Below are 12,990 nucleotides of genomic sequence, written 5' to 3'. Positions count from 1 at the left end.
ATATAAATGGCATAATTCTTGAAATATTGTTTTGTTTTAAAAATCAAATTGTTCTTGAACTAAATAAATTTGTATGCTATAATCAATATGCTAATGGTCAATGGAATTATAGATTATAAAAGTGATTTGTTTTTTTCAGGTATATATAAATATCATCACAAGATATCAAATCAACCGAATGAATAACTTTTGAGTTTTTTGAACTGTATGATTGAAAAATACGGTTTTGAAAAATGTGTATTATAAGTAACTGCTCAGAATGGAATTATGTAATAATGGTATTATGTATTGTACTTTATAAACATTTATAGTTTTCTTAATTTTGCCAATTTTATAACAAATCTTTCAATACATTATACTACAGGCTTAAAACTATTAATGAAAAAAAGGAATTTGATTTCATGATTCTTTAAAATTCGATAAACCCCATAAAAGCCCTTGAGACTAGAATGATTAAAATCTTCCAGCAGATCATTCGGTATGTGTATGTATATAATTCTTGAAATTTATAGAATTTACTCGATAACGTAACATAATTTTATATTATAATTAGAGTTAAGTATAAGTAAAAAGTTATGTTTTGTTGTTTATATACAAATATTCTAATCAAATTCAATGGAAATGATATTTTATATTATGTCCCTATCCAAAAATTTACCTAATGAAAGAAAATAATTTTATATCCACACATATGTATTATAGGAGAAATATACACTGTTATATGTGATTCATATTTAATTAATAAGTTTACTAACTTTAAATTATACACAAATACGTAAATTTATTGCTATAACGTTTCATACAGCATCCTCGACGCAATTCCTGTTGTTTATGAGGAAGATCGTGACTATGCTGACACGCAAGGGCGATAAAAAAAACTTTGTTTATTAAAGAATTATTTAAATTCCTCTTTTTTTAAAATGCATAATAATACTCCAAACTCTAGCATGCATATAGTTATAAAAGCACATAGAGCAGGAAATATTATTATGTAATGCTTTTCTTTTCAAGTTGACCCGTAGTTTTTAAAGAATATATCTGATCAGGCAATATTTGAATATTTGTGCAATGAATTTTCTATGAAAAAAATCTTATTCCTTGGATAAAAATTTGTTTTCGATATATGCATTTAATAGTTTTATTAACGATGCATTTTTAAGGAGTCTTCACTATATACAAATGCAAAATTGCTTCTATCGCAAAACATATAAACACTGCTTGGCGCAGATTTGTTTCGTTTTTTATCATTACAAATAATCCCAAATGAGATTTCATAGATTAAATGCTCGTTAAATGATTTTTTTTCGTTCTTTCATCAGTTTGACGTCTTATTAAATTATTTAATCTTTTCCCGGTAGCAATTTATTGTGGTAGCAGAACGATATCCTTGTTTTTTAAAAGAAGTGTTTTTCGTAAATTTTACTGGCCAAAGTATATGCTATTTTTTGCCCAAGAATAGTATGCACCAATTGTCACTTTAAACTACAATAAATATAATAGAATATAATAAAACTAATCGCGATTATTTTAACAATCATGTTCAAGCAAAATTTCTGAACTAGGGAATTTTTGCTCGATTACAGTTAATTTTTTAATTATATGAAAACGATGATTACATAAATATACCGAAAAATTGAAAATTTTCAAATTTGACAATTATGCATACCCGTCCTCGGAGAAAAAGTAAATGAATTTATTCATTTTCTGACTAGTTTGTCTTCGAACTTAGTTTACAAAAAGCACTTCCTCGTAGAGGAATTTTAAAAGTATACGCTTTCCTGTTTAATAAATTTGAAAACCGCAAGAGAAATAGGAGAGGGAAGCAGGAACGGTTGGCTTTTAGAATAGAAGCGATGGATCTAGTAGTAGACTCTGTTCAGACTTGTAATGTATTCTCCTCTGACCATTCTTTGCCAATCACGTTGGTATTGATTTATCAACCAATACCGTGCCCACATTGTACCAACAACTTACAACATTTTAACAACTTTCTAGTACTCCCAAAAGCTGCAGGTTGTCGACAGACGCGACTATAATACAAAGCAAGGGCACTTGATAAAATAACTTAATCTTCTATTTCATAATTATCTATATATAACGTACATATATAAAACAAATTATGAATAAAGAAATAGCAACCAGGTCGGTACAGTATCATGAATCTTACTTTAAAAATTTTTAATGCCTGATTATAAGAATTGTTATATATCACGAAAATGTATGATCATAATTATCGCGCCGAAGTCCACTCTAGAAAAAAATGAATCACTCTATTAGAAAATCATGGATTAAAAATGTACATGTGCATGGAGCATATAAACCGTGGACTGCGATTCTGTATGTTCTTTTTTATTTGGGAGCATCGCGATTCTTTTACTTTCTTTGCATTCGAACCTTAGACCAATCAATCCGGTGTAGATAAGCCCACTCATTTCAGAATAGGAACAACCAACCAAATCTCCTCGTGTGTGTATGTTAATCGTTATTAGTCATGATATAAGTAATAATGTTAATATTTGAATAAAGTAACATGATGTGCAGTCAAATATTCATGGAATACTTGGCTGCACGGAGGTCATGCGAGGATCCACCACAGTTGTCTTTCCACTGTCAATGCTGTCCTGTTCTTTACACCATATATATATATTATATCGGATTTATTAGTATATATATATATAGTATAAATATATACACGCACACTAGTTTTAACAATCTTTCGTCACACTCATTCATCCATACGTAACTTCAGAAGAGAGGAACGTCTCCGTAAAAGCAAAGTCCCTCTACACTGCTTTGACGCGCTTTGCCTCGGATATTTTATCTTCCGTTGCTCTCTTTATTTTCACCGAGTAATTTTCACTTGTAATTATTTCCGTCGCTATATTCCTTTGTTTCCTTTTCTTCTTAATTTGAACTTCACTTTAATTCACAATGACTTATCACATGTTTATCTGTTTCTCTCATTTCTTTTTAAACACTATTATCAAGTCAGCCCACTGTTTGATACAAGGAACGATAATACAATTGAATATTTACGAACACAACATTTTTGTCATGCTGAATAATGTAGCTTGTATTGTAGAAAGACGCAAGCTTCTGGACTTGCGGCGACCAGTCTCGCATCTCTCTTGCAATGTCCTATGTAGTTGGCCTGTAAGTATAGTTGTAAAGGTGTGGTGGAAGTGGTAGTGATGGCGGTAGTGGTAGTGGAGTGGTAGTGGTAGTGGTAATCGTGGCATTGGTGATGGTGATATTATCCGGTTTTTAGTATTTACAATTCGTTATAGCAACCGCTATGTTCCTAAGATGAGATGGTGTGCAATTCAATGTTCAAGATTTGGCATGTATTAGTATATCGAAGATTTTGTCTTTAGTTTTTTTCCACTACGAACTGCTTGACGCGTTCATACCACTAAACATGCCAATACTAAATGAGGTTTGTTGCTGCTGCTGAATCTGTTGTTGTTGTTGCTGTTGTTGCTGATTATTCGCTTGACGGCCATGTTTTGGCACTGGAGGTTGTAGATATTCATGTCTAGCTAATGTCAACACATCTATGCGCTCTTCTTTCCTATATGCTAGGCAACTTCTTATGAAACTCTGTGAAAGTAAAAACATTTATGAATAAATTTAAGATTTTATTTTCATACTGACAATTAATTAAATTTTTCTAATTCATATGAATTGATACTAAAATGGGGTACCTTTGCTTCGTTGCTAACAGTTGGTTTATTTGCAAATTGAACTTCAGTGGCTTTCAAAATTGTATTCTCTTCTAAAATTGTAGCTTGCGATTGATTATGTCCAAAAGGCTAAAAACAGTTTTTAGAATGTAAATCTTCAATGTCAATCTAATAGTAAATCAATTTTATACAGTTACTATAGTATAATAGTCATTATACCTTTTTGCCATATAGACACTGATAAAATATAACTCCTACACTCCAAACATCAACTTTCGATGATATTTTTGGAGGATTTTTACCAATAACAAAACACTCTGGTGGTAGGTACCTATATAAAATATGCATATTACTAACCAAGTTTAACATGGAAAAATATAAAAATGTTCCTAATGTCATAAAGTATGTCTCTAAAATGAGGAAGTACATACCAATAGGTACCAGCTCCTTGAGATGTTAAATCCATTCCATGGTCTGGATTATAATTTTCCTCATCCATTACTTTACTTAACCCAAAATCTGTTATCTTTATTTCACCACAAACATTACCTTCAGTTAATAATATATTACCTGCAAAATTACAACAATAATAGTATATAATTTAAAATTTTGCTTTATATAATAAAAGTAAAATTAAATTTTATATAATAAAAATAACATAAGTTATATACAATAGAAATTTACCAGGCTTTAAATCATAATGTATGACTGGGGGTTTTATTTCATTGAGGTACTTTAATGCAGATACAACTTGCATAACAATAGATCTTGCTTCTCTTTCAGGTATAGTCTTATGCTGAAAATATTTAATAAAATATTTAATTACAGTAATACATAATAAATGTTATGTGAAAAATACGTTAATATACACACCTGCTTAAGATAAAAATCTAAATCATGGCCATCACAATATTCCAAGACAGTACAAAAAGAATTGGCGTCAATTTCAAACACATCATACAATTTCACAACACGAGGATGATCAAGAGCTTTATGTATATTGTATTCTCGTAACGCATGCCTGCATAAAGAATAAAAAAATATATATATATGTAAAACAATGTAAAAATATATCCTTATACGAAAATAATTAATGTCACTTATGTATAATTAAAACTAGTATTATTTTAAATATGTATTTTGTTGCGAAACTGTAATTACTTTTATTTTATTAATTAATTAAACTGCTTAATTTCAAAATAAAAAATTTCATTATAAAAGTACTTACTTAATATAATTAGCTTTCTTATCTTCTTTCCAGTCTTTATTTAGTTGATGCACTTTACAAGCGACATATCGTTGCTCTTTTAAGTCAAATGCCTGTAAAAAGCGAAATACTTAAAAAATAATTAATTAATTGTTTACTAAAACAAATGTTATTTTGAAATTAATAATTTCGTTTTTATACCTTATGCACTTCGCTGAAGCCACCTTTTCCTAACAACATTAATAAAAGGTAACGTTCATTCAATACAGGATGAGAATTGAATCTCGATTGGTCCTCGTTGTGAATACGTTTCAGTTCTCTAATGTGCAAGTTTCGTTCTCTTTCGAGTTTTTCCATTTCTAATTGCAGATCAGCGTCTTCTTTTTTCAACGCACTTTGTCTTAACTAAAAAGATAATATATATACATATATGTCGGGTTGGCGTTAGGACTTAGGTTAGGGGCGTGTAATGAATCTTCGCCTGGGTTATTCATCGTTGTTGCACAATCGAGGTAACGTTTATTAACACAGGTATAGATGGTACAAGATCGAAAAGTGGCCGCGGTAACTAAACGCTAGTGACAATGACCTTAGGCTCGGTATGACGAATCCACGGTCCACGGGATAGCGGATATACTTTGCTTCAAAGTCTAAGTCGGACTCGACTTACTCCTCGTGATACAAGGATTGCTTGATTAACTCTTTGTTGAGACGTGGATTATTCACCGATCGTATAAACGCACTAGGTAACTGGCTAATGAGACTGCAAGAAGAGGAATGACTTTCCGTCATGATGACGCTGCAGAGGAAAACTATGATGGGGTGTGCCACGAGGAGATCATCGAATTCGTCGAGGAAAGCCTCCGCTCGGAGGGTGAGGGAAATGGACGTTGCTGTTAATTGGTTAATTTCTATGTTGGCAGTTAGAAAAGGATGCTAGCCGCCCTTAAGAGAGAGTTCCTAGCAGGAAGCGTCGTACGAGAGGAAAGCAGATCTCCCGTATCTTCACGCAATTGGTGACAGATTTACGGACTGATAGAGTAAAGACTGTTTGTCAATCTGAAGGACTTTAGTTAACTAAATCCTAAGATTTGTAACAGGTCCTCAGGCTAGCTGAACATAAACTGTGAATGATGCATCGACATCTGACGATCATCTTGCCCAAAGAATGGGGTCTGTGTGTGGCGAGCCACGGGGCCGTTGGAATGTTTACTGTTGAGTGTCGGTACGGCCAATTCTTTAAAGGAGAGCTATGCAACTCTATATCTCTGTTAGGTGGAACGTTCATCCCGTGACCGCGGCTACGCTCGGCAACCAGTTGTCGCCTCGAGCATAAGCTCATTATCTCAAGTTTCGAACGATTGCGTTTGGGTCATTTGTAAATGCTACAGTATTGGGGTTTTCCAAGTAATTCCAACGGGAGGGGGGGGGGGGGCGGTGTCCTTTCATCTCCGACATATATATGAAATTATGTCAAAACTACGTTTATTACAAATAACAATCTGAAAAATTTATTACCTTGAGTATTTCATCAGCTTCATAATACTCTTGCCATGTATAAGATCCAGGTACTGCATCTGGCTTTAAGAATGTAGCTTCTGTGCCATTATGCAAAGAAGGTTGAGGCTGACTACGTTTCCTACCAGTTTCACTGTTCGATGGCCTTTTTTTGAGTAATAGCTTTTTTTGTTTATCAATTTCTTCTCGTTCAGTTGCGATTTCTTCTTGCCGTCGAGCTAATTCTTGAAACGCATAACCATCCGTCCAATTTTCTTGAAACGTTGCACCCACCCTTTGAGTTACGAATTGACCCAACCTCAGTCTATTTTGCATACACTTTTGCCTAGCCTCCTTTTTTTCTATGTTTGATTTTTCTTTTAATAGCTTCTTTACAACATCTATACACTTATTTATATGAGATTTGTGCTGTTCAATTAATTTTTGTTGATTAGCCATTTGATGCCTAAGTTCATCAGTTGTCTGAAAAAGAAAATATATACTATTAATTATATGGAAATTCAAATAAAAATAAATCTTATTATAATAATAAATAATAATAAAAACATTTAAAAATATTTTGCTTTTTATGCATTTCTCTTTTTGGAAAGAGAAAGAGAATTAGATGCTTTTCCCCATTATATTTCTACTACTAATGTATAATTTTACACTCATAGCACATTTCAGAGTTTATTTTACTTACTCTATTTAATTCATCAATTTTATTGTTACGTAATTCTAAGTCTGAAGAGGCTTGAGTTTCAAATTCTTGTATCCTCTGGCAAGTAAGTTCTGTCTGAAATGTAAATAACACATTTTATAATAAATACAAACAAACTACTGTAACATCTGATACATTTGTCAACATAGTTCATAAATACCAGATACCTTGTTGCACCCAAATGGATGTAACATGCAGTTTCAGTTTTAGTGCAATTTTTGATAATTTCATTTAGAAAATTGATCAAAGTTCCATCTTTGATAGAAATTTGTGATAAAGTTAGTTCTACACGTTATTTAATTTAATAGGCCAGCCCTCTTGCTATTAAAAGTAAAACTACAGAGCAAAACCCAAACATATAGATAGAACAGAACTACCACACAGGCAGCAAGGAACACACCAAAAATGTATGCATGATTTAAGGTATGCATGTAAAAAATTGTAGGACACTGTACATTTTATACATATTTTTTTCTATAACAGTTAATACATTGTACACTATAAAACAATTTTTTTTTTAATTTTATCACTTTTGAAACATAAGACTATAGCCAAATACCAAGTCAAAGACGGCAAACATGCACACCTATTTTTAATTTAGAAATTGAAATAAATGGAAATAAACAATTTTAATGACTTAAAAGCAAAACAAAATTTATTAAATAAGGAGTGACATTACAAGGTAGCCTGCACTCCTATGATAACAAATGGATACAGCGCTACAGTCCAGTCAGAAGTTAGCTGCAAATTTACTACAAACATCTGACAAGAAATGCCCATTACGAAACTAATTTTAGGAAATTAAAGTATATAAAAATGTGTAAAATGTACTCTCTTATACCAAGTTGCGATAAGAGACAATAAGAAAAATGTAAAATATGAAATAAAAGGAGTAAATAATATTTGTAAATAAGATATCTTCTAATGAAAAGAAATGATATTACAAAGGAATGCAATTATTTTTTGAGAGATAAATAAATTAATTTTGAATATTTGTATACTCTATATATACAAAATTTCTTACATAGTCATTACTCCTAAATTATGGTTAAGTATTTGCATGTTACATGGACACACAAGATCAAATTTTTAGTTTAAATTATATAACTCTTTTGCCATTTATGAAGAAATTTTAAAAATTTAGGCATAAAATTATACTATTTATAGCCAAGATTTTTATGGGTCGTTTCTTATAAAATGCTTGCAGGAATTACCGAATTTTGCTTACATTTGGGGTGTTAGTCTTCGCTTGCCTGACCTGGCTTGTCCTACTGAGGTTGGTAGGCCTTACCTGCACCTGCTTGCTGACCATCGAGCCTGCAGGTTGTGTTGAGGCTGGTGGAGGAGGAGGTGGAGGTTGAGGATGAGGTCTTGGCGGCTGCATCAGTGAAGAAAATTCTGCCACTGAAGAATTGGGTGTTGTTACTTGTGGTGAAAGGAGTTGTTGAGGCGATGGTGGATACTGTTGAAAAATAATTACACAAAATATCAGAAAGGATGTAAAGGAAAAAGTTACAGAGTCATAATCATATTATGGAAATGAAAAATTCTATGTTAGAAATGATATAAGTAGTGTATGTCTATGTATCTATATATATATACATTTTATATTTACCATAGGATATCCCTGTTGAGGTGAAGGACTTTTAGCACCCCCATGCCGAATGGGGCTATTACCCAAATGATGCTTTGAAAAATACTCGTTTATTTTTTTATTTTCAAGAGCAGCAACAGATCTAGACCCCTTGCTTCCTATAGGTCCCCCAGTAACTCCCCCACCTCCATCATCAGCTTTACGTTTCCTTTTCCTTTCCGAAGGAGTTCTTGGTACCTTTTCTGGAGTATTTGGATCTACCTCCTTATCACTATGTGATGAGCCTAGTTATTGCAAAATAATCAAGCTTGTAAAATGTTTTTGCTATTTTTAATTTAATTATTAGGTGGAAGTTTGTCTTTATCATTAAATAAAATAAAAATATACTGACTTACCAGTGCTCATGTTCGAGTCTTGACTATGAACTGACTGACCAGAGTTTACAGTTGATTGAGGTGCCATCTGAATTTGTGACCCAGCAGACATCTGAAATGAAAAAAAGAGAAAAAAATATTGATATAAAATAATAGCCGAAATATTCTTATTAGCAAATACTTCAACAAAATAGAGAAATAACCATTATGGTGGTAAATTAAAATAATAGTTATTAAAATATTACCATACAGAGTAAAAGCTATTATTTCGTACAATTATTTATATCGCAAAATTTAATATAAGCCTCCTAGAAGAAACAACATGGAGAAAAATATCGCAACGTGAATCAAGATTCGTTACTTTCAGTAGAGGTTACACTTCGAAAATCATACCGGCGTACAAAATACTAGATAATAAAAATCGCATGTTATTAAGACACGATTTATTATACAGAAGGAAACTTAGGATAGAGAAAGACTAATAAGAAAAAAGAAAAACAAAGGATATGCAAAGGAGAAAGAAGTAGGTTCAATGGGAAATGAAAAGAGAAAGAAGAGAATGAAAAAGACAGTACAGGAGAGAAAGAGAGAGAAGTGACACCTTCCAGGATAGCCTATGGTGGAGCCCCATAGTCGTATTTGCTGTTTGAGCTAATAGACAGTATGTCAACCATAGGCACGGTTTCGCGCACAATTTGTATGTAAATGACAATAGTACAGTATGAACAAAATGTCCAATATATGTTTAGAGCTAGAGGAATCACGACAAAATGGAGGACCCTAACAGAGGGGAACGACGGAAGGGCAGGGAGTTACGGAGCTATAGAAGAGGTAAGAGGAAAGGCGATGGAAAATGGAGAGGGGGTGGAAGTAGAGAAACAGAGAGAATGGGAGATACAGAAGGGGGGTAGGAGGTAAGAACTCGATGGCAGAGGAGTGGTTAGATTGGGAACCACGGACGCGCTCCGCAAGGGGGCAGTTTTACTCACTGTTTCACATCCGAACTCTGGTCAGGTCGGATAGTTAACTGGCTTTCCTATCGTACATACTTTTCTGCATACGCACCAAATGTAGCCGCTAGGCAAACTGCCTTCAATGAACAACAACGATAACCGCGACGACACATACGTCATCCGATTTGTGACGTCGATTCTTCGATAAATTACGCACTCTTATTATTATCATCGGCGGCGTGTCAGCCACGTTTACTCCGCGCGCGGTTAAGAACCCGGATTAATGGTAAGTTCTCATGGACGCGGTCACGCGTTTGCGCGTTTGCCAGGCGGAACGCACACGTTCGAATTCCACGCTCTGTCACTGATGTGCACACGTTATTATAATTAAAAGTATCGCTGCCACAAGGCATTGTAAATATAGATGAATCGTTTATAAGGTTACACTTCTGTCATCTTCATTTTATTCGCCAGTATTAGAAATATTTCTTTCATACTTCAAAATTTCATATTTACTCAAATTCATTAATCATTCAATGTATCGGATTTGATATATAATATATCAGTACGATAATCGTAAATATAAGCAAGAGCATGTAACTTGAGTACCACAAAATTGCAATATATTTATTGAATAAACGAAACACTCGCATTCTACTTATATACGTATGTCTTCATCTTATTGAAAATGTAATGCTTTGCTAACTTCATATTAGATTTTTTAAATTTTATCAAAGTGAAGAAAAAGATCCAAATAAAGCATATAAACAAAGCAACAATAATAATATCCTTGAATACTTAAATTAATTGAAATATATTAAAACTGTATGTACTTAAAGGCGTATTGTATTAATAATTAATTAAAGATATATTAAAGATATAAGTAATAAAAAGATAAAAGCGCAATTTTTATGAAAATATCACTTGTCTTCGAATTATTAGAAATTAAAACTTATGTTCAAGTTTTACTTAAATATCTAAAATCGTATTTAATTTTAGGGAAACAAGTATAAGGAGATATGTACAATCGTAGTACATGAATAAATATAATTTCCTCCATGAGATTATGGAGTAACAAGATTGTTCGAAAATAACAGCGGACGTGTGATGCTTTAACGTAATACTCATGGTATACGCTTATCCTTACTTCATCACAAATACTACGAAGTAGAAGTAAGAAGATGAAGAATCAAAATTCGATTTAAATTACAGTCACACATAGATTACAAATACCGAAACCTATGCCTATTGCAGTGCAGAAAACTTATGTGTATCTAAATTAGGATAACGATGAATTACGAAGGTAAGGATTTTATGGCTTACGGGTGATTCGTTTCACTTTCTTGCACTTTACTGAACATGCCAGCAATCCAACAAAAGATAGGAAACTTCCTTATCGATGGATCAATGTCTGTGCCCGGAACTGGGCTAGAGGGCCGGGGAATCGTTTCTCCGGCAGCGATTTGCCTTTAAGTTAGCTTTGCTATGTGCGCTTGCGTTAGTGTGCGTAAGCAAGGAGGTTACATGGGAAGTAGTAACATATACGAACCCAGTGAATCGGGACATGCGGATTTTACAGTACACTCCTCTATGCCTCACGACTTGACCCTTCTATGAGCATAATCACCAAGTCGTATCGAACGATCCAAACGCCACACGTAAGCTATCCTTTGAACACTCACGAAGTTGGTTCACTTCGTATCTTCTTCAACTATGCAGTTCCTCTTGTAAAAGCGGCGTGCAGTTAGCGCGCCGGGTAAACAGCAACAGCACCAGCAGCAGCACCAAGTGCCGTCAATGGCCACGATAAACGGCATTACGCGTACGTTTCACGGGCCACAAGCGAGCCAAAAACCCCAGCGTAGTCTCGCCTAATCGAAACGGAACTGGAACTGTCCGACCACCGTACTGTTCGCATACTACTACCTAGCGGAGGTTTCTCTTTCTCTCTTTCTTGGCTGCTCTCGCACTCCCGCTTTCCTTGCCTCTCTTCTCCTCTCCTATGTACGGCAAATGAGCAACGCGCGAGATTCCGAGATGCGGCAAAAGGTGCAACCTCCACCTCCCCGCGACGGCGCTACTGCCCAACGATCACAACAGACAGGGAAGAGAGAAAGAGAGAAATTGCCGGAGTGCGAGAGGGAAACCAAGTGAGATCGAGAGACCTGCGAGAGGAAGCAGAGGAGAGGAGGAGGAGAAGGAGGAGGAGGAGAGGGCAAGCAGAAGTTGGCGAGCTTGGTGGAAAGGGACGGAGGACAAGTTAGAAAGAGAGCTAACTGAGTGACGGAGAGGTTTTGTAGGGGTAGGGTCAGGAGAGGTAAAGGGGAGGAAAAGGGAGTCGGAGGGAGGCATATGAGACATTCCTTCAGTGAACGGGTCGACCGAGTGTGAGTGCAAGCGAGCCGGTAAAATCGATGTGGCGAAGTGTAGCTGTGCCACTACGGCGTGCAAAGGGTGTGCTGTACCCTATACGTGATCAGTAATTTGCCTTGTGACGTTGTGTCGTACAGTCAAATACATTACAGTATTAGGTGTTCAATTTTATGTATCGACCAAATCAGATACGTCTATATAATAAATATCCACTATGTATCTAAAAAATATAGAACAAAACGTTTTTTCGAAGTAATATACCAATATGTTCATTTTTTAATGTCGCTAACATGAATCAAAAGTAGATATTAAACTGTATATATTACGGCGGCGTAGTACTCTTTTATACATAATACAATATGCCTGTGCATAAATACATATTATTTATTACTTCCTCCTCATTTTCATTCTTCGCTTATTTAATTATTACATTATTGTTCTTATAATAGATATAGGATTTTAAAAATTATGTCAAGAAATTTTTTTACATGTATTATTATACTATGATAACGTATCTGAAAATCACTAAACATTTGAAAAATTCTTCCGACGGCATATAAATCTCTCAATAAAATTTCGGTATCGTAA

The 12,990-nt window shown here is 34.1% G+C and overlaps 1 protein-coding gene across 13 annotated transcripts in view; it reads right to left on the bottom strand.

Moving 5' to 3' along the window:
- Positions 1-1,860: 1,860 nt before the first annotated feature.
- The window catches only part of LOC132904817 (serine/threonine-protein kinase tousled-like 2), a 30,546-nt gene continuing 19,416 nt past the window's right edge, over positions 1,861-12,990 (bottom strand). For 5 of the 13 annotated variants that reach the window (XM_060955554.1, XM_060955553.1, XM_060955551.1 and 2 more), the window contains 13 exons: positions 9,098-9,188; positions 8,724-8,986; positions 8,337-8,570; positions 7,091-7,183; positions 6,409-6,870; positions 5,092-5,295; positions 4,912-5,003; positions 4,557-4,704; positions 4,368-4,479; positions 4,115-4,253; positions 3,903-4,014; positions 3,705-3,812; positions 1,861-3,600 (listed from right to left, as the gene is read on the bottom strand). In XM_060955554.1, the coding sequence (XP_060811537.1) occupies positions 3,385-3,600; positions 3,705-3,812; positions 3,903-4,014; positions 4,115-4,253; positions 4,368-4,479; positions 4,557-4,704; positions 4,912-5,003; positions 5,092-5,295; positions 6,409-6,870; positions 7,091-7,183; positions 8,337-8,570; positions 8,724-8,986; positions 9,098-9,188 (2,274 nt within the window). In that variant the 3' untranslated portion in view covers positions 1,861-3,384. The other 8 variants (XM_060955564.1, XM_060955560.1, XM_060955555.1 and 5 more) reach the window with 8 other exon arrangements.

This window comes from Bombus pascuorum, chromosome 3, assembly GCF_905332965.1.
Source record: "Bombus pascuorum chromosome 3, iyBomPasc1.1, whole genome shotgun sequence".
In the NCBI taxonomy this organism is placed as follows: domain Eukaryota; kingdom Metazoa; phylum Arthropoda; class Insecta; order Hymenoptera; family Apidae; genus Bombus; species Bombus pascuorum.
Note: the sequence above shows the minus strand (reverse complement) of the source record. Positions and strands in the feature narration are given on the sequence as shown.